This window comes from Megalops cyprinoides, chromosome 9, assembly GCF_013368585.1.
Source record: "Megalops cyprinoides isolate fMegCyp1 chromosome 9, fMegCyp1.pri, whole genome shotgun sequence".
Classification (NCBI taxonomy): domain Eukaryota; kingdom Metazoa; phylum Chordata; class Actinopteri; order Elopiformes; family Megalopidae; genus Megalops; species Megalops cyprinoides.
The window spans coordinates 6,170,177-6,189,580 of record NC_050591.1 but is presented as its reverse complement, the minus strand read 5'-3'; the positions used below and the strand labels follow the sequence as shown (position 1 = coordinate 6,189,580).

The following is a 19,404-nucleotide window of genomic DNA, read 5'->3' as shown; positions in this document are numbered from 1 at the left end:
TCAATGTGTAATGGGTCAAGGGTCACCACACTTGTGCCTGCCCTGGGGACATTAGGTTAGGGGGCGGAGCAACCAGTGGGGTTTTGGTGAGAAACCTTAATATCTGAATCAATGACCGGAATCCATCCTGTTGCTTGTCTTTGTGGAACTTTGTTCTTGCAGTTACTGTCTCCGATGCTGACTTTTAAATGTGTGTTCCTGTGCAAACTCTGAAAATAAAGACTGTCAGAAGCAGCCGGTCTTGGTTGGTTGTATCTCTGTGTTTGTGTTTATGGTACCTCGTGGCTTCAAGCCAACAGAAAGGGCCCAGACATTGAACTGTTTGACCATTGAAATGTTATACAATGTTTAGTTTTGAATATTTCATTGTGAAATAAAATATCAGTATAACATTGTGAAACATGAAGCACATCTGTAAGAATCTGTGAAATCTGTAGTACAATTTCGTTAACAAAGAAATTAGCGATAGTGATACGGACACGGACATAATATTCTGCAATAAATAAGCTCTGGTCATATGAATACCCCTTGACATTGTAGGGGACGAATGGCTGTGAGTTCATAAAGCCCGCTTTGACATTCAGCAAGTCGTACCAGTCACGTGGGGCCAAGTCTTCCTGTATCCCAGAAGCTCCGTGTTTGAGGAAGTAGCGTCAAGCTGTGTGTACGGCAGGCTGGCTCTGAGCGGGTGCGTGTTTCATTATCATGTCAGTGATGGAAGACGAAGAATTGGAATTCGATGATCTAGAGGCGATCCTGCATCTCACACCTGAGGTGCAATTGGCCATCGAACAGGTGAGGGCGAGAGGGATAACACAGACTTGAAGATTCTAATAGAGCATTCATTTTTTTTCCACAGATAGCTCTTTAGCCTAGCCAGCTGCAGGCACCGAGGTTGGCACTAATAACTCTGTTTCAATCACCTTATGTGCGACATGAAAAAACACCAGTGAATACAGTATGTAAACAGACTGGATGATTTTTTTTGTAATCGTTTATGGGCTGTGGTTGCTTGTTTACAGCAGCGCGGTGAGCAGTATGCTACGTCTGAAATAACACTGTCAGCCGGCTGTCTACTGACGCAGTCGGTTTCAGCATTGAAATCTGAGAATCGGAATAGACTGACGCCCCGTCTCAGTTCACGACAGGCGACCCGGCGTGCTGTTACGTAGCTAGTTAATAGACAGTGTCCGCCTGCCGGTGCCTGTTGTTGTAAACACAATCATTAAAGCCGTACGTAAAGAGAGTAATCTCATAGGCCTTGTACAGCCCAAACAATTACTAGTTTTCATGTTTCTGCATTTTAAAAGGTATGATTCAGACCTATACAGGGGTTTGACGCGGTTTATGAAATGTACACCGGTAAAAATGTGTGGTTACATGCAACCCGTAACTGATGCTTAGCAACACCCAAAGTGTACATCGTATATTTGCTGCACTGTGATTGTACTATGATGGCACTGCGATGGTGCTCACAATGTCTTCATCTTCAGCAGGTATGTTTTTGTGTACGTTCACGAAATAAAACAGTAAGCTTGTTCTCTTAGGTTTTTCCCAGCCAGGATCCGTTGGACAGAGCAGATTTCAACGCCGTGGAGTATATCAACACCCTGTTTCCCACCGAACAGGTAGAGGAAACGCAAAAAAAAAAATAAAACAAGTGGGAAATGAGTATTAAACAAGGGGTAGGAAATCATGTCATGTGATAAGGTGGTGGTTTTGGAGCGTAGGCTCTTCTAAGCAGCTGGAAGTGACGGATGTTTGGGACAAACTCGTGGATGAAATGTGCACCAAACTAAGAAGAAATTATGATAATTAGTCAAAGACAAGAGATGACGCCTTATTTCGTGTTTATTCTAATCATACTCCAGGAATGTCACCTAACTAAATTCTCTTGACTCTTTGTCATTAAATGAAGAAAATTATTACCATCACTCTGGTCTTTTTTTATCTATCTCCATTGATTTGTTGTCAGGCCGCTAGAGGGTGCTGCCATCTTAATTTATAACATTAATATGAAATTAGTATTTATGCTTGCTCTCACATTTTTAGTCTGGTGAAGACTGTTGATATGATCTGAATGATTATTATTGATGTAGTATGTGTGATATTGTATGGTGCTGTTGCGGTACACACAAACCTGTGTTATTCCAGCAGCATTAAAAGGGTATGAAGTCTGAAAGTTGTGAGTATTAGCTGTCCTGGAACAGGGTGGCACAGGAGTTTATGCTGAGTGAAGTGCAGAGTTCAGTGTTTTGTTAACATCTCAATCACACCTGATTAGTGAGTGCTCTGCTACAAAGAGGGTCATCAGTAAGAATAAACTTGGGCTGCAAGGCATCGCTGTGTGTGACGCTAAAACCGCTTTGTTATTCCTCGCAGTCCCTGGCCAACATAGATGATGTGGTGAACAAGATCCGTCTGAAAATCCGGTGAGTGTGCCTGTGTGTGTAAGTAGTACTTCACTCTAAATGTTATTTATGCGGGTGTATACATGTGATTGTGTGTATGCATTTGTGTGTGACTGTGATTGTATTTGGGTGGTGTGGATTGTGTGTATATGTGTGAGTGTGGTTGTGTTTGTTTAGTGTGTTTGTGGAGTGTGTGTGTGTGTGTGTAGTCTGAGTGTGTATTTGTGAAGGGTGTGTATGTGTGTAGTGTGTTTGTGGAGTGTGTGTAGTGTGTTTGTATGTGTGTAGTGTGTGTATTTGTGTAGCACGTGTGTTGTGTGCTAAGGACCTCACATTGTGTCTGTGTTCCCCAGGCGCCTGGATGACAACATTAGGACGGTGGTGAGGGGACAGACGAACGTGGGACAGGATGGTCGGCAGGTGAGTCTCCACCCCCTCATGGTGACATCTTCATTGGTCATTACCTGCGAATCAGGGCCAGTTGTAGGATAGCTTTATGTCACGGCAAAGCTGTACTCTGTCCTGGTTAAGCTTCACTCTGTCGCGGTAAAGCTTTGCTCTGTCTGGTTAAGCTGTACTCTGTCTCGGTAAAGCTGCACTCTGTTGCAGTAAAGTGGCACTCCATCCCGGTAAGGAGCGTGGGCAGGCAGCCATGGCTCGGGGAGCTCCTCGTCCTGCGGGGCCACGTGACCGCCGGGCTCCGGCTCTCACGCTCCAGCCATGGAAATGGATGGGATGAGTCAGGGCTCCGCTCCTGCTGCACGCTGTGGAAAAGAGGGACGTTATTTCCCTGCGCTCGCTGGAATTCCGTTTCACATTGTGGTGGGAGCCGTCTGTCGCTTAGCGGCACTGTGGAACTTTCTCTGACGGCTGGTTTAGCACAGAGCAGCTGTCGGCGCACAGTGGCGGAGCGCGAATGACTTGGCAGAGGATGCTGTCAGGGAGCGGAGGGCAGACGGGCAGACAGACAACCAGGCCAGGTCTGGTTGTCCTGGAATGAGTGTCGTCCTGCGGGCAGGATTCCAGCTGTCGTAGCGGGGCTCATGCAAACGTTTCCATGGAGAGACTAGAGAGGGAGAGGACCGGAAAAACTCAGTTCCCCGTTTTGTTTAGTCTGGGGGTGATTTATCATCTGCTCCTGAAGGAGTGCCTATGCACGCAGTGTGGGTGATTATGAGTGGATCTGTGCTGTGTGTGTGTTTGATTATGTATAGAGTTGTGGTGTGTGTGTGTGTGTGTATGTGTGTGTATGCGTATGAGTGTGTGTGTGTTTGATTATGTGAGGATTTGTGGTGTCTGTGTGTCTGAGTATTTGATTATGTGTGGATCTGTGCTCTGTGTGCGATTGTGGTTAATGTGGATGTGTGAGAGTGTGTGGATGCGTGAGACACGTGTGCGCACGTGTCAGTTTGTGGATGTGTGTGAGTGTGCACGTGTGTGAGAGTTTATGTGTGTGTTATTCCAGGAATGTGGGTTTGTGTGTGGTTGTGGGGGTGTGGTGGATTATGTTTTTGGGGAGCAGGGGGGCCAGCATGCACATGCAGCAGTACTGAGAAGGATCTGACTGTGAAGGAGCCAGAGGACAGCCACTGGGCTGGGCCATTTTGGGTCTTTAGGGGAGTTCATGGGGAACTGTAGGGCCCTATGGGGCATTATGGAGTACTGTGAGACATTATGAGGCATTATGAACCATGAATGTGGTTGTTGAATATTACATGCTACCAGTGATGGCTGTTTTCCATTGTGTGTAGTCCAGCCACTGAGTGATGCGCATTTTCCCTCATACAGCCGTAATTCAGCGTGTCATAGTCTCACACAGCCAGTTCAGTGGGCTGCTGTCCTCCCAATCTCACAGAAATATTTAACTCACATCCTGGTAGGAAAATTTGCTTTCCGTCTTTCATGCACTTTTTCACGGTCTCTGTCTCTCTCGCTCTCTCTGGAACGTGTCCGCACTTCTTCGCTTTGTTGTTATTGGCGGGTCTACAGAGCAGCACACGGCAGAGGCAGCCCGTCTTGCTCTCTGTTTGTGGTTTGCCTCAGGGTCGGCGAGCGGAGGGGAAAGCATGTGAGACGCAACTTCAGACTGTCGGTGTGAAAGGCTGGTTTCTGCTTTCCTGCCCTCTGCAGGAAAGCAGAAATATATCCATCCGTGGACATTCCAGACATTTCCTCTGAGGAGCAGAAGTTCTGTCAGAGAAAGGGGCTGGGTGGATTGTGATACAGCTCAAATTTGAGGGAATGTCAAGAATCATCAGAGGTCACATTCTAAATAAAACCTGTGTGTAGAAGGCTCTCTTGACAGAGAGACCTCCAGAAACCCTTACGCAGACATAACATGCGTATCCGATTCATGTCTCACATATGCAGCACATATGTCCGGTGTATGGCATCTTGCAGGCGGTGCCATGCTTGTTGGCGGTCTCTTTCTGCTGAAGGGAGCTGCTGTGGTGCTGTATGTGAACAGAGAGCTGACAGGAAATGGGATAGAATCTCTAGATTATCAGAGATTTAAACGCAGGAACTGAGTCTGCAGACAGTCCCCTGAAGTACAATGCGTTGATATGCCCTGTAGAGCCGCCATACAAATATGTACTGTAGTCTCCACACACTGCTTTGAATGTGATATTAATTCTATATCTGGTGATGAGCAGAGAGTAAGCGCTTTCCCTTAAAGACAAGTGTGTGAGTGTGTTCCCCTATAGACCAGAGAGTGAGTGCTTTTGCCTGAAGACCGGAATGAGTTCCCCCACACTGTTTAACATTTATGTAAACAAATTGGCCACAACACTCGAACAGTCTTCAGCAACTGGACTCAGTCTACAAGATAAAGATAAAAACTCAATTGAACAAATGCACAATAAAAATACACAATAAATAGAAGTCGAGGTAGGTTTCGTGATGTGGTGTCTGCAGGAAGTGAAAGGCCCCCTTATTAAACCAGCTCTGAGAGAGGGGTTGGAGGTTCACGGGGGTTTGTTAGGGTTGATGGAGATAGGGTTTGTAGGAGCCCACGGGGATTGGTGAGGACTGATGGGTATTGCTGGGGCTCGGGGCGCGGTGATGGAGGTTAGCGAGGGTTGATGGGATTGATGGGGGTTAGTGGGGGTTGGTGTGGGTTGATATGGGTTAGCGGGGGTTGGGGTTGATAGAACATGTGTCTGTATAGCAGTAACAGCTGCAGAAACATCCTAGCTGGAAGAACAAACTCAAGGCGAGGTGTTCATCCTGTCGATCTGGCTGTACAGGCAGACTTTCTAAAAATAAATCAATATTTATCAGGATCCAGCCCCCAGAGGGAGGGCGGCTTCAGTGCAGACACACACACTGTGAAGGAGACCTAACTTCCGCACAGATTTTGGCATCCGCCTGCCTGTGAGGAATGGGGGGAGTGCGGGTTACCCGAATATTTGCAATGCTTGTGTGAACCGTAAATAATACACACTCAGAATTGAAACAGCTTCTCTGTTAATCTGTGTTGCATTAATCCTGCTTGTTTGCATCGTATGTGTCCTGAAAAAGAAAGGACGAATTAACACACAGATGCGTTGCAGTGTTTTTATTCATTTGCAATTGCATTTACGTCTTTTTAGTTAAGTGCATAATGGCAACAAACATCTCCGTGTTACAATTAAAATGATCAAAGTGATTAGTAACTGAAACACTCGCTCACCTGCGTGCTGGAGCAGCAGCCAGGATGCAGCAGGGCAAAAGAAGAGTGCACTCCATACCGTGGGCTTCATGGGCCTCTGGGTGTTTGAAATGAATTATGTGAATTTTGTCTTGCAATATAATTTTTATTGATCCTGAATGGTTGTGATTGCTGTTTATGCACATAGTTTTTTGTTATGAGGCAGAGTTCCTCATACAATATGTTAACTGAATTATGTACTGTTTCCTTTTCCTGAATCGCTTCAACATTTGTTGTTTGAAAAATGGTTCAGTTCGAGGTAGGCTTACTGAGGAATAGTTAAGATCCTGGTTATAGCCTATATGTGTTGGACAGTTGGGGGTGATTGTCTATTACTCATACTCTTCTTTATTGTAATTTTTTTGTTTGTTTGTTGGTCAGTCACTAATAAATGTCTTGTCACAGTACACCCCAATAGCTGTTTTTGGCCTTGGAGCCCTGTGACTATGTGTGGGGGATTGTTTTAACAGTGGCAGACACAGCCCTGCAGTTATGTGTGTGTGTGTGTGTGTGTGTGGAGGGGGGGGGGGGTGTCATCTGCCTTGGACCTTATTATTTGCTTATTATTTGCTGAATAAGCAGGTCTGGGATCTGTGACTCAACTCCCAAACCTCTCCTCTGTTGCAGGCCCTGGAGGAGGCTCAGAAGGCCATCCAGCAGCTCTTTGGCAAAATTAAAGACATCAAGGACAAGGCGGAGAAGTCAGAGCAAATGGTGCGCTAAAAAATGTCCCTGATCAGACATTCCTCAGTGTGCTGTGTGAAAGCCACCCTTCAGTGTGCTGTGTGAGTGACATCCTTCAGTGTGCTGTGTGAGTGACATCCTTCAGTGTGCTGTGTGAGTGACATCCTTCAGTGTGCTGTGTGAAAGCCACCCTTCAGTGTGCTGTGTGAGTGACATCCTTCAGTGTGCTGTGTGAGTGACATCCTTCAGTGTGCTGTGTGAGTGACATCCTTCAGTGTGCTGTGTGAAAGCCACCCTTCAGTGTGCTGTGTGAGTGACATCCTTCAGTGTGCTGTGTGAGTGACATCCTTCAGTGTGCTGTGTGACTGGAATCCTTCAGTGTGCTGTGTGAAAGCCACCCTTCAGTGTGCTGTGTGAAAGCCAAACTTCAGTGTGCTGTGTGACTGGAATCCTTCAGTGTGCTGTGTGAAAGCCACCCTTCAGTGTGCTGTGTGACTGGAATCCTTCAGTGTGCTGTGTGAAAGCCACCCTTCAGTGTGCTGTGTGAGTGACGTCCTTCAGTGTGCTGTGTGAGTGACATCCTTCAGTGTGCTGTGTGACTGGAATCCTTCAGTGTGCTGTGTGAGTGACATCCTTCAGTGTGCTGTGTGAAAGCCACCCTTCAGTGTGCTGTGTGAGTGACGTCCTTCAGTGTGCTGTGTGAGTGACATCCTTCAGTGTGCTGTGTGAGTGACATCCTTCAGTGTGCTGTGTGAGTGACATCCTTCAGTGTGCTGTGTGAGTGACATCCTTCAGTGTGTTGTGTGAGTGACATCCTTCAGTGTGCTGTGTGAGTGACATCCTTCAGTGTGCGCCCATAATCCTTTGTGTGAAAACAGCGTACCGTGGGAGGGTGGAGTGATATCTGAGTAATGAAGGCTGCTTTTGTGTCCTCAGGTGAAAGAGATCACTCGCGACATCAAGCAGCTGGACCATGCGAAGCGGCACCTGACCACCTCCATCACCACTCTCAACCACCTGCACATGCTGGCTGGAGGGGTGGACTCTCTGGAGTGAGTGCCGCCTCCTAGGGGCAGTCCGCGGAAGCGCGGCGCGACCTCATCAACACGCACAATGCTCTTTCCTCTCCTGGTGTGTGTCGGTGCACACACGTGAGTGTGTGTGTCTGCGCGCATGTGTGCACATGTGTGTTTCTGTGTGTTCGCGTGTGTGTGTTTCGGGCTGTGTGCCTCCGCGTGTGTACGCTTACTCGTCTCTCTGTGACAGAGCCATGACGAGGCGGAGGCAGTATGGGGAGGTGGCTAACCTGCTGCAGGGCGTGGTCAATGTGCTGGAACACTTTCACAAGTACATGAGCATCCCCCAGATCCGCCAGCTGTCTGAGAGGTACACTCTCGCATACACGCTCACTCTCTCACTCTCACTCTCACTCTCACAGACACACTCAGTAAATATTTGAAAATAAAACCTCTGGAAAGTGGCTAGAGCATGATATTTCACACACTGTCTTGTGATTGGCTGATTTGAATGCAAGTGTGTTTCTGACAGGGTGAAAGCAGCACAGAGCGAATTGGGGACACAGATATTGGCTGACTTCGAAGAGGCTTTTCCCTCTCAGGGGTCAAAGGTGAGAGCATCCTGAAATGACAGTGAAAAAGGCCACGCCCCACTGTGCATCCGAGAGCTCTGCAGCATCTGTCCAGCCACTCTCTCAAGGGTTGCCTGTCTGTCTGTGTGTCTGTCTCTCTATGGTGCAGAGGGCAGGGGGACCCAGCAATGTTCTGAGGGACGCCTGCCTGGTGGCTAATGTCCTGGACCCCCGGATCAAGCAGGAGATCATTAAGAAGTTCATCAGACAGCATCTCTCCGAGTACCTGGTGCTGTTCCAGGAGAACCAAGACGTGAGTATGACCCGCTTGGCACAGCGCCGGAACCAGCACTACAGGGACAAAGCCATTAACCATTAACGTCCAGATGTAGCCTTTAGCATTAACGTCCTCCTTCAGCCTTTCACACCGACAGTCTGATGTTGCGTCTCACATGGCAGCTGGTACTCAGGGAGGGTGCGGGCAGGCAGGGAGGGTCTTAACGCCCGCGGTTCTTGCGGTCGCAGGTGGCGTGGCTGGATAAGATCGACCGGCGCTACGCCTGGATTAAGCGGCAGCTGGTGGACTACGAGGAGAAGTACGGCCGCATGTTCCCCGGAGAGTGGTGCATGACCGAGCGCATAGCCGTGGAGTTCTGCCACATCACCAGGTACGAGGCCTGGCTGCGCTCACCTGAGGAACTGCCTGTCTGGAGCCAGGAAGTCATAGCTCCTGTTTCTCCCGCTCCGCTGCAGCAGCGGTCACAGAGCAGAAACGGACACTTAACCATAGCCCTCACTGTAATTCCTGAGTGCTCCGTTTACCAAAATGGTCCAGAGGCATCCAGAGGCAGTGTTCTGTGTGTAGTTGAGATTCACTCTGTGGTAGCATTCAGTAGTGTGTTGACGGAAGGTCAGGGAGTTTCCAGTCGGGAAGGGGTGGCGGGCACAGCCCACAGGGGTTTTGCAGAATCTGCAGCAGGTTTCTTCCATTCCCTTGAACTCCCTGTGGAGCCATCAGAACTGTTTCAATGGGAGGAAAAACAGTGGAACAACAGCAGCATAATCTCAACTGCAGGACTGTCCCTCTTCCTCTGTGTGTGTGTGTGTGTGTGTGTGTGTGTGTGTGTGTATGTGTGTGTGTGTGTTTGTGTATGTGTGTGCGTCTGTGTGTATGCGTGCGTGCGTGCGGGCGTGTGTGTGCGTGTGTATCAGGACGGAGCTGGCTCGGCTGATGAGGACTCGCGCTCGGGAGATTGAGGTGAAGCTGCTGCTCTTCGCCATCCAGAGAACCACCAACTTCGAGGGCCTGCTGGCCAAGCGCTTCTCCGGGAGCACGCTGAACGACGGCGCGGGGGTACGGCAGCCTGGCGCTCCGCGCACCGCTCATACCGATTACCCGTCCCAACGCACTCTCTGGCAGCTGCAGGCACAGTAACATGTTGCTTTCTGCGTATTTTTAGCAGAAGAAGGCGGAGTCGCCCCTGGAGCCCACAAACCCTTTCCTGGAAGACGAGGCGGGAGATGACCTCGCGTCGGAGAAGGAGGAGGAGCTGGACAGGGTGTGTTGCTGTTCTGACCCGAGCCCAGAGGGGTGCGGTTACATCCTCCCCTCTGAACTGCACTGGTGCTGTGTCCCTGCTGTACTTACACTCCACTGGGAATTACTGTCACCTCCACATGCAGTAGCACACAAAACCAGGACATGCCTGGTGCACTTCACTGGGGGTGGATGTGTTCCATTGTGTGCAACTGGGGGCAGTTGTGTCCCAATGTGTTTGACCGGGTGGTTGTTTTCCAGTGCACTTGACAGTTGTATGTCTTTCAGCCCAAGAAGCCAAAGGCGCCAGATAACCCCTTCCATGGCATTGTGTCCAAGTGCTTTGAGCCGCACCTCTACGTGTACATCGAGTCACAGGACAAGTACGTCTCTCTGACCTACAAACACGCTCACACACACTAACAGATACACATACCCGCACACAAACACGCAGATACACTCCCTCTCTCTGCCCATTCTGTGGTTGATAGTAGTACGGGTCAGTTTCAGTGCTATTCTGCTAATGTTTTACCGTGTTTGGTTGTCCCAGGAACCTCGGGGAGCTGATCGAGCGCTTCGTGGCAGACTTCCGGGCACAGGGGCCCCCGAAGTGTGGCTCAGAGGAGGGGGGAGCGGTGCTCCCCAGCTGTGCGGACCTGTTTGTGTATTATAAGAAGTGTATGGTGCAGTGCTCCCAGCTCAGTACAGGGGAGCCAATGATCGCCCTCACCACCATCTTCCAGAAGTACCTGCGCGAATACGCCTGGAAGATCCTGTCTGGAAACCTGCCAAAGTGAGTGCAACACCCCCCTGCCCCCAGAGACAGCTCCACCCTAATGCCCTCTGCCACGCCCCTATCACACCCTGCCCTGCCACACTGGGAATGGGCGCAAATGTAAATTACTATACATACTGCTTAGCAGATGCTCTTATCCAGAGCAAATTACATTGTTTTACAGGTTATTTATACACTCATTTATAGAGCTGAGATATTTCAGGTTAAGCGCAGTAGATCATGTTTATTCTTAGTGTTAAATGGTGCAGTAGATCATACTTATTCTGAGTGTTAGATAGTACATTAAGTCGGTACTTTGTGCTGGTCCGTAATGAGTTCTGGTTGGCAGGACGAGCAGTGGGAGTGGTGGTTTGACCATCAGCAGCCTGCTGAAGGAGAAGGAGGGGTCAGAGACGGCCAAATTCACCGTGGAGGAACTCTGCCTCATCTGCAGTATCCTCAGCACTGCAGAGTACTGCCTGGCCACCACCCAGCAGGTCAGCACTGACCACTGACCACACACACACTGCCCACTGACCGCAAACACTCACCACAAACACTCACCACAGACACCCCCCTCTCTCTCCCCCAGCTGGAGGAAAAGCTGAAGGAGAAGGTGGACAAGGCCCTGGTGGAAAGGATTAACCTGACTGGGGAGATGGACACCTTCAGCACGTAAGAGTCTGTGTGCCCCCTGACTGTACTGCAGTGTGGCCTATCTGTGGTGCAGTTTGTCTTTGTTGCAGTGTAATCTGTGCTGAGCTGTGTGTCTGCACTGTAGTCTCTTCTGTGTTTCACTGTGTCTGTGCTGCAGTGTGGTCTATGTTTCTCTGTGTCTGTGCTGCAGTGTGGTCTATATTTCAAAGTGTCTGTGCTGCAATGTGTTCTATGCTGCAGTATGCCTGTGCTGCGGTGTGCTCAGTGTTTTGATTTGTGCTGTTGTGTCTGTGCTGCAGTGTGTCTGTACTGCAGGGTGCTCTGTGCTGTTGTGTCTGTACTGCAGGGTTCTCTGTGCTGTTGTGTCTGTGGTTCAGGGTGCTCTGTGCTGTTGTGTCTATACTGCAGGGTGCTCTGTGCTGTTGTGTCTGTGGTTCAGTGTGCTCTGTGCTGTTGTGTCTGTACTGCAGGGTGCTCTGTGCTGTTGTGTCTGTACTGCAGGGTGCTCTGTGCTGTTGTGTCTATACTGCAGGGTTCTCTGTACTGTTGTGTCTGTGGTTCAGGGTGCTCTGTGCTGTTGTGTCTGTACTGCAGGGTGCTCTGTGCTGTTGTGTCTGTGGTTCAGGGTGCTCTGTGCTGTTGTGTCTATACTGCAGGGTTCTCTGTGCTGTTGTGTCTGTGGTTCAGGGTGCTCTGTGCTGTTGTGTCTGTGGTTCAGGGTGCTCTGTGCTGTTGTGTCTATACTGCAGGGTTCTCTGTGCTGTTGTGTCTGTGGTATGGTAAACTCCTCCTCATTGTGTGGTTGGCAGGGTGATCTCCAACAGCATCCAGCTGCTGGTGCAGGACCTGGACTCGGCATGCGACCCGGCACTCACCGCCATGAGCAAGGTAGGCGTGGCAGCCCAGGCTGCAGCAGGCAGAGCTGTGGGGGGGTTACTGTCACACAGCAGTGATGCTGACAGGTGTGTCCCTCCAGATGCCGTGGCAGAGCGTGGAGCACGTTGGGGACCAGAGCCCGTACGTCACCTCTGTGATCATGCACATCAAACAGAACGTCCCCGTCATCAGGGACAACCTGGCCTCCACCCGAAAGTACTTCACCCAGTTCTGCATCAAGTTCACAAAGTGAGCACCGAGCCACTTACTGCCTCCTCTGTCTCTCACAGCAGACACCTGGGATCTCGGAGGAAACACTTGGACTCTTACAGCAGACACCTTGACTCTCACAGCAAATACCTGAACTCTTATAACAAACACCTGGACCCTCAACAGTACCCGCACTGAGATGCAGTCTCTCTCTCTGTCTTGCAGCTCCTTCATCCCCAAGTTCATCAATCACCTGTTCAGGTGTAAGCCTGTCAGCATGGTGGGAGCAGAACAGGTAGGGTGACAGGTGACAGGGGTGCCACTGTGTCTTAATATGTGACTCACACAATTTGCAATGACAGAGCTCAACTCAGTCTTACCAGAGTCACTGGTAACGATACCTGTGGTGTCTGAATGTGCAAGACTGTTGCATTAATGGATATGGACTGTGTGTGTTTATACAGCTCCTGTTGGACACGCACTCGCTGAAGACTGTTCTGTTGGACCTGCCCTCCATTGGGTCACAGGTGGTCCGGAAGGCTCCGGCCAGCTACACTAAGATCGTGGTGAAGGGTATGACCCGCGCTGAGATGATCCTGAAGGTGAGAGATCTCTTTCACGCACACACGCACACATGTACACATGCACGCACACACACGTGCATGCACACACACACACAAACGCACACTCTCATATACACATACATACACACATTACACATTAGAAACATTCACACATACTCGCACACTCACATATTTTCTCTCACATATGCACATGCACATAGTCACGCACAGACGCACACACAAAAACACACCCACACACTCAATTCCATGCTTCATTTTCATGAAATACATCATGTAGTTATTGCCAAAGCATAGAAAAAGGAACAAATAGCAAATGTAACACATAATGATTAAAATGCTTAATTAATAATGACTGGTGGGTTACTCACAGTTCCTTGGGCTATTGCAGGCTGAAAGCCACTGAACTGCTGGTTGGGCTGTCTGTCCTTCCCCTAGGAGGATTCACAGTTTTTTTTTTTTTTTTTTTTTATTTAACATTGAATTTGTTGCTGGTTTGCAGTGCTGTTCTGAAAGCTGCATGTGTTCGCTGTTAGTGGGTTAGTCAGTTGCCCGCTGACAGAGGGTCTCTCCTCTGAGCTTAGCTCAGTTACGGGGACTTAATTTTAGATGCATCCAAAATTTTAGCACTTTTTTTGGGATATTTATTATCAATGGAAACCGGCCTAATTCTGTTCTACATGCATTGGTTAATGTTTTCCTTTGTATATTTATTATATTTCTATAGAATTCTGCACACCGGGTCTCTGTAGAATGCTTATCCCATTCAGATTGTAGATCCAATACTGCACTCCCATGTAATGCAGTGAACAGGATGATGCCATCAAAGGTTTTGGACCAGATTTTAATCCGAATATCTATTTTGTAGAGTTTGTTTTTATTGCGTAGAAGGCTTAACAGGCTTTCTTACTGCAATCACTGTTTAAAAATCAGTAAAATCACACATTGATTTTTAGGCCAAGATAATGGTAACTTCAAATGTGCTGACATCTTCTTTGTCAAGATCTGTGTTTTTTTTTTTTAGGAAGATCATTATTTTGTATTTTTTTATTTCCTGTAAGTACCCAGTTCTTACAGCATGTCCCTAGCAGATTCAGGTGTTGTTGTACTTTGCATAGGGAAGAAATCAGCCTTCCATGTTGCTGAGGGTAAGGTCAGGGGCTGCAAATTGTTCTAGTAACACCAATTGATGTTGATGGTGAACAGTGTCAGAGTGCTGCCCTCACTCACATGCTCTTGAGTGAGGAATTTTTCTCTTTTGTTGTCGTTTCACTCTACAATCCACTGTCTCAAATCCGCACATACTCTTTCCTATAAACACACAGTCACTCTTTACTATAAACACACGCTTACCCTTTCATTAATATAAACTCACAGTCACTCTTTACTATAAACACGCACTCACTCTTTCGTTAATATATACACAATCATTCATACACCCACACACAAACATACTCTCACACACACTCATATAAACGCACACACTCACTTGAATGCCCACACCCTCACTCTCTCACACACACACTCGTGTAAACACACATGCTCATACCTGCACACACTCATATGAACACACACTTTCTCCTACATAAACACACGCACACACTCCCTCGAACATCTGCACACTCTCTCTCTCACGCACACACAAACTCATATAAACACACTGCGCCCCTTCAGATGGTGCTCACTCGTTGCGGTGTGGAATGCAGAGAGATAGCAGCGTGCGATTGGCCTCCAGCCCTGCCTTCCCCCTCCCTGCCTTCCGACCCCACCCCTCCCCCTATACACTCCAATCCTTTGCTTTCCCAGGGGCTTCCTGTTGTTGTTCTTAAGTGACTGGAATTTGGGCTTGATCTCCCTAATGGTCAAACTGGGACTGCTGCTAATCACACCAAATCATGCAACTGTGCTCTGGCACAGAATCTAAAAATACTGTGGCCATTTCCTCTCAGAGCGGGCTGCTTCCTGTAGCCACTGTGGCCAAATGTCACCAGGTAAATGTTTTATCAGGCTTCATCAGAGTTTCATTGAGAATAAGCATTCCTGCTGACATGAAAGTCAAAATATTCTGAGTATCATAATCCCACAAAGTGCAAAATGTGAAAGCCAAGGTAACCTTATTGGGATATGAGAAAATGCTGTATTTGTGTGTGTGTGTGTGTGTCTGACTTCCGTCACAGATGTGTGATGCATCTTTAAATGTAGTTAGAATGTAAGCACAGATCATCCCTCCTCCATCCTCTGCTTGTCTTGCCCGTCTCAGCAGTGAGGCCCAGAAACAGTGTGTAAATGATAACCAGCAAGCACAGCTGCTCTTTACCACAGCCATCCGAACCATCTGAAGGCTTTTGTTCATCTATTTATTCCAGTCTGGCAGACTGAGAAAGCTGTGTGTGTTTAGAATACATTCATCACTTATCACACTCATATACACACACACACACACACACACGCACACGCTCCCCTCTGACAAACAGGAGGTGATGTGAGAGTGGTGTTTATGGAGGTCTGGGAGATGCATTCCTGTTTTTACTGCTGGCAAATGGAGCGATTCAGAGGGGTTCCCCACTGTGGGTGCTCTGGCAGAGGTCAGCTCAGTGCAAACACCCCTGAGATATGAGAATGGCAGAGGAACCAGAATGTGGAGCTCAGAGTCTGGATGCATAATGCGCATGTGGGGATGCAGAGAGTCAAGAGTCAAGTCAAGAGTGTTTTATTGTCATATGCACAGTGAAAAACGTGTTGTTACACCATACAATGGAATTCTTACTTTGCTGGTCCTCCTTTGGCACACTACCATAAAGAATTTTTTTATTATTATTTTAAGTAGAAAATAAAATATAAAAAGATCTGTACACGCAAAAAACACTAGAATATAAAATATATGTACACCAGTGTGTTATAAATATGTAAACATATAGTTGTGCACTATTGTGCAAAGCGGACATAAAGTGCATTGTGCACATGCTCCTGAGATGTGTTTTATATGATATTGCACTTATCGCTGCAAGGGAGTTCACCGGTGTTCAGAGTTAGGTTGATTGGAAAGTGCAGTGTGCATTCACAAGCCTGATGGCCTGTGAAAAGAAGCTGTTTGTTAGTCTTGTAGTCCTAGCCTTCACACTTTTGTAGTGTCTGCCTGATGGCAGGAGTGTGAAGAGACTGTGTTGGGGGTGCGTGCTGTCCTTGATGATGCTGGACAGCACGCACGCACCCCTAACACAGCTCTGGTGTGTAATGCGTGTGTGGGGATGCAGAGCTCTGGTGTGTAATGCGTGTGTGGGGCGGTGTGTAATGCGTGTGGGGATGCAGAGCTCTGGTGTGTAATGCGTGTGTGGGGATACAGAGCTCTGGTGTGTAATGTATGTGTGGGGCGGTGTGTAATGCGTGTGGGGATGCAGAGCTCTGGTGTGTAATGCGTGTGGGGATGCAGAGCTCTGGTGTGTAATGTGTGTGGGGATGCAGAGCTCTGGTGTGTAATGTGCGTGTGGGGATGCAGAGCTCTGGTGTGTAATGCGTGTGGGGATGCAGAGCTCTGGTGTGTAATGTGCGTGTGGGGATGCAGAGCTCTGGTGTGTAATGCGTGTGTGGGGATACAGAGCTCTGGTGTGTAATGCGTGTGTGGGGATGCAGAGCTCTGGTGTGTAATGCGTGTGTGGGGATGCAGAGCTCTGGTGTGTAATGCGCGTGTGGGGATACAGAGCTCTGGTGTGTAATGCGTGTGTGGGGTTGCAGAGCTCTGGTGTGTAATGCGTGTGTGGGGATGCAGAGCTCTGGTGTGTAATGCGCGTGTGGGGATGCAGAGCTCTGGTGTGTAATGTGTGTGTGGGGATACAGAGCTCTGGTGTGTAATGTGTGTGGGGATGCAGAGCTCTGGTGTGTAATGCGTGTGTGGGGATGCAGAGCTCTGGCACATATTGCGCATGGTAGGGAGGCACGTCTGTTTTCCATCGTTTCTAGCCCAGCCTGCTTGGGGGGGGGGGGGGGGGGGGGGACTTTTTTAACGAGTGAAACCACAAGCCCCCCCAGTCTTTCCCTGGGCTGGGCTTGGGTCCAGGGCAGCCCAGAGTAAATCACTCTGTTTAAAGGAATCCCAGACAGCCTTAACCATCACCATTAGCAGCACACACACTTTTGTGGGGGGATGTGAAGATGTTTTTCACACAGTCTGCCAGCCATGTGTTTTTTGTTGGGTAACAAATATCTGAACCATCGCAGGTCAGTTAGTCTGCTGGCACACAATAGGCTGTTTCCCTAACAACAGTAACACTCTCGCCATGGCTGATTGGTCCAGACTGGCTCATTATACCATTGCATAATTAATGGTGAGGCATAATTCAGTTCCATTCTAGCGTGGAGTAATTGCTGTGTAAAAGGCCCTAAACATAGCCCTCAGCTGTTAGTCTGTCTGCAGTATAACAGTCTGCAGACGTTTCCTGTGTGCTGGGCACGGAAGCGCCATCTACACTCAGTATCTGACTATCTGTATCTGGCTCCTCCTCCCCCAGGTGGTGATGGCCCCCCATGAGCCGGCTGTGGTTTTTGTGGATAACTACATCAAGCTGCTCGCTGACGGGAACCCCGAGACCTTCCAGAAGATCCTGGACATGAAGGTAAGCTCATTCGGGGTGGGGCCAGGTGGGGCAGTGGAACACTCTGGAATCACAGTGATTCAGTTACAGAACTTTGCAGTATGTCTGGACTTTTGTTTGCTGACTGAGGCCCTGCACGCATTGTCTCTCAGTTTCTCTGCCAAACAAATTTTGGGTTTTCTTTCTCCCTCCCTCTGTCTCTTTTCCCTATTTCTCCCTTTTGCTGCCCCCTCCTTCCCTTTCTTTCCTTTCCTTCTCTCTTTCCTTGTCTATCCTTACCCTCTCTCTTGCCTCCTTGGTTCCTCCTTCCTTTCCCTCCGTTTCTCTCTCTAATCCCCATTCCCCATCTCTCTCCCTTCCTCTCTCTCTCTTTCTCTCTCTCTCTCTCACAGGGACTGAAACGCAGTGAGCAGAGCAGTATGCTGGAGCTCTTCAGGCAGCGATTACCTACACCTCCCTCAGGGAGCGACAGTGTCCCCTCTCTATCCTTCAGTGCCCCAACACCGGAGCAGGAGTCGTCCCGCATCCGAAAACTGGAAAAGCTAATCAAAAAGAGACTGTGAGCCCGGGTGGGGCCTCCCATTGCCCACGCCCTCCCCCCTGCCACACCCCCTATCCTTGTGCCCTCTCACCCCATCATCATGCCAACAGCATTTGGAATCTTCCAGCAGAGCTGAGCCCTGTCCTCATACCCCAGGTTCACTGAGGAAGAGCCCACAGAAGGGTAAACGCAAGCAGCAGCACTTTCATCTGCATGTGGTTTCTGTCAGTCATTTCCTACTGATGAAGAAACCCACAGAGCTGAAAGTGCTGCTGCTTTGTCCTTTAAAGTTAAAGATGAACCCAGCCCGATTTCAAAACTGTTACTGGAAGATATGAAGAAATTTCTGGAGGCCACTGCTTCCATGCGTGAGTCAGGCTCTGCTCCGTGTGCTGCAGTGGTGCACAGGTCTTGTCATATGGTTTCATTCATATTGCATTCATGTGCTCACTCTTGTCTGAACAGAACAGAACAGATCAGAGACAGAGCAGGAGAGGGGCAGTGGATGCAGGCCAGGGTCACTCCCACTGCCCCTCCCAGAGGAACAGCACTTTTTGCTCACTTGGGGAGGAAATTTTGAAAGGCTCTTGCTCCCTTTTCACTGTGCTCTGAGAGCTGGGTGGTTCTGCTGATCACTAAACAAGCCCCAAACTGACCTTTTGGCCCAGTGAGGCCTCCACCCACAGACTGGCCCTGAGTCCTGTCAGGGCTGAGTGTGCCCAACCCCCCCCCCCCATCTGTCCATGTGCAAAAGATCCTGTTCAGAGCTCCACAGTGGGGAGGGAGCCAGTATGATGTTTCAGCATTAACCTGTGAGTGCCCATATCTATACTTCTGCAGAAGTGATCGTGTCCATGAGAAGTGAAGATATGTTTGAGTGGTGAGTTAGATACTGGCTCAGAATGCCATAATGAGCTGTGCACTCCATTCTGAGAGACATGCTTATTAATATATTCATATTTCTGTCCAGCGTGATTGCTGTACACATTCCTGCCTTTTGTTTATAAGAATTGCTTTAAGAATGTTAAAATTAGTACGGTAATGCCTATTAGTGACATAACACTAATAAAATAAATTTACCAAGACAGGCTTGTATTTTTTCATTTACAGGTCGTTAATTGAATGGTGTTGCTGCTAGTCTGTTGTATAGATCTCCTGAATAGGTTTCTGTTGGGGAAACCCATTACTCTCTCATTCAGTAACGGGAGGGGTTTAGTTTAGTCACTACAGAGATGAGGATGGAGGAGCGTCCTTACAGGAGGCT

General features: G+C 48.6%; 1 protein-coding gene across 2 annotated transcripts; it reads left to right on the top strand.

Moving 5' to 3' along the window:
* Nucleotides 1–656: 656 nt before the first annotated feature.
* Nucleotides 657–19,154, top strand: vps53 (VPS53 subunit of GARP complex). Of its 2 annotated transcripts, none has more exons than XM_036537186.1 (22): nucleotides 657–795; nucleotides 1,548–1,628; nucleotides 2,383–2,432; nucleotides 2,765–2,831; nucleotides 6,730–6,816; nucleotides 7,723–7,838; nucleotides 8,053–8,172; nucleotides 8,335–8,413; nucleotides 8,544–8,687; nucleotides 8,900–9,042; nucleotides 9,587–9,728; nucleotides 9,838–9,933; nucleotides 10,200–10,294; nucleotides 10,462–10,704; nucleotides 11,036–11,183; nucleotides 11,279–11,361; nucleotides 12,153–12,231; nucleotides 12,320–12,468; nucleotides 12,655–12,724; nucleotides 12,894–13,031; nucleotides 17,516–17,620; nucleotides 17,992–19,154. In XM_036537186.1, the coding sequence occupies exons 1-22, from the start codon at nucleotides 706–708 to the stop codon at nucleotides 18,160–18,162; spliced, it is 2,496 nt and encodes an 831-aa protein (XP_036393079.1). In that variant the 5' UTR covers nucleotides 657–705; the 3' UTR covers nucleotides 18,163–19,154. The 2 variants fall into 2 exon arrangements, with proteins under 2 accessions (XP_036393079.1, XP_036393078.1); XM_036537185.1 differs by having other exon boundaries at nucleotides 9,835–9,933.
* Nucleotides 19,155–19,404: the final 250 nt, after the last annotated feature.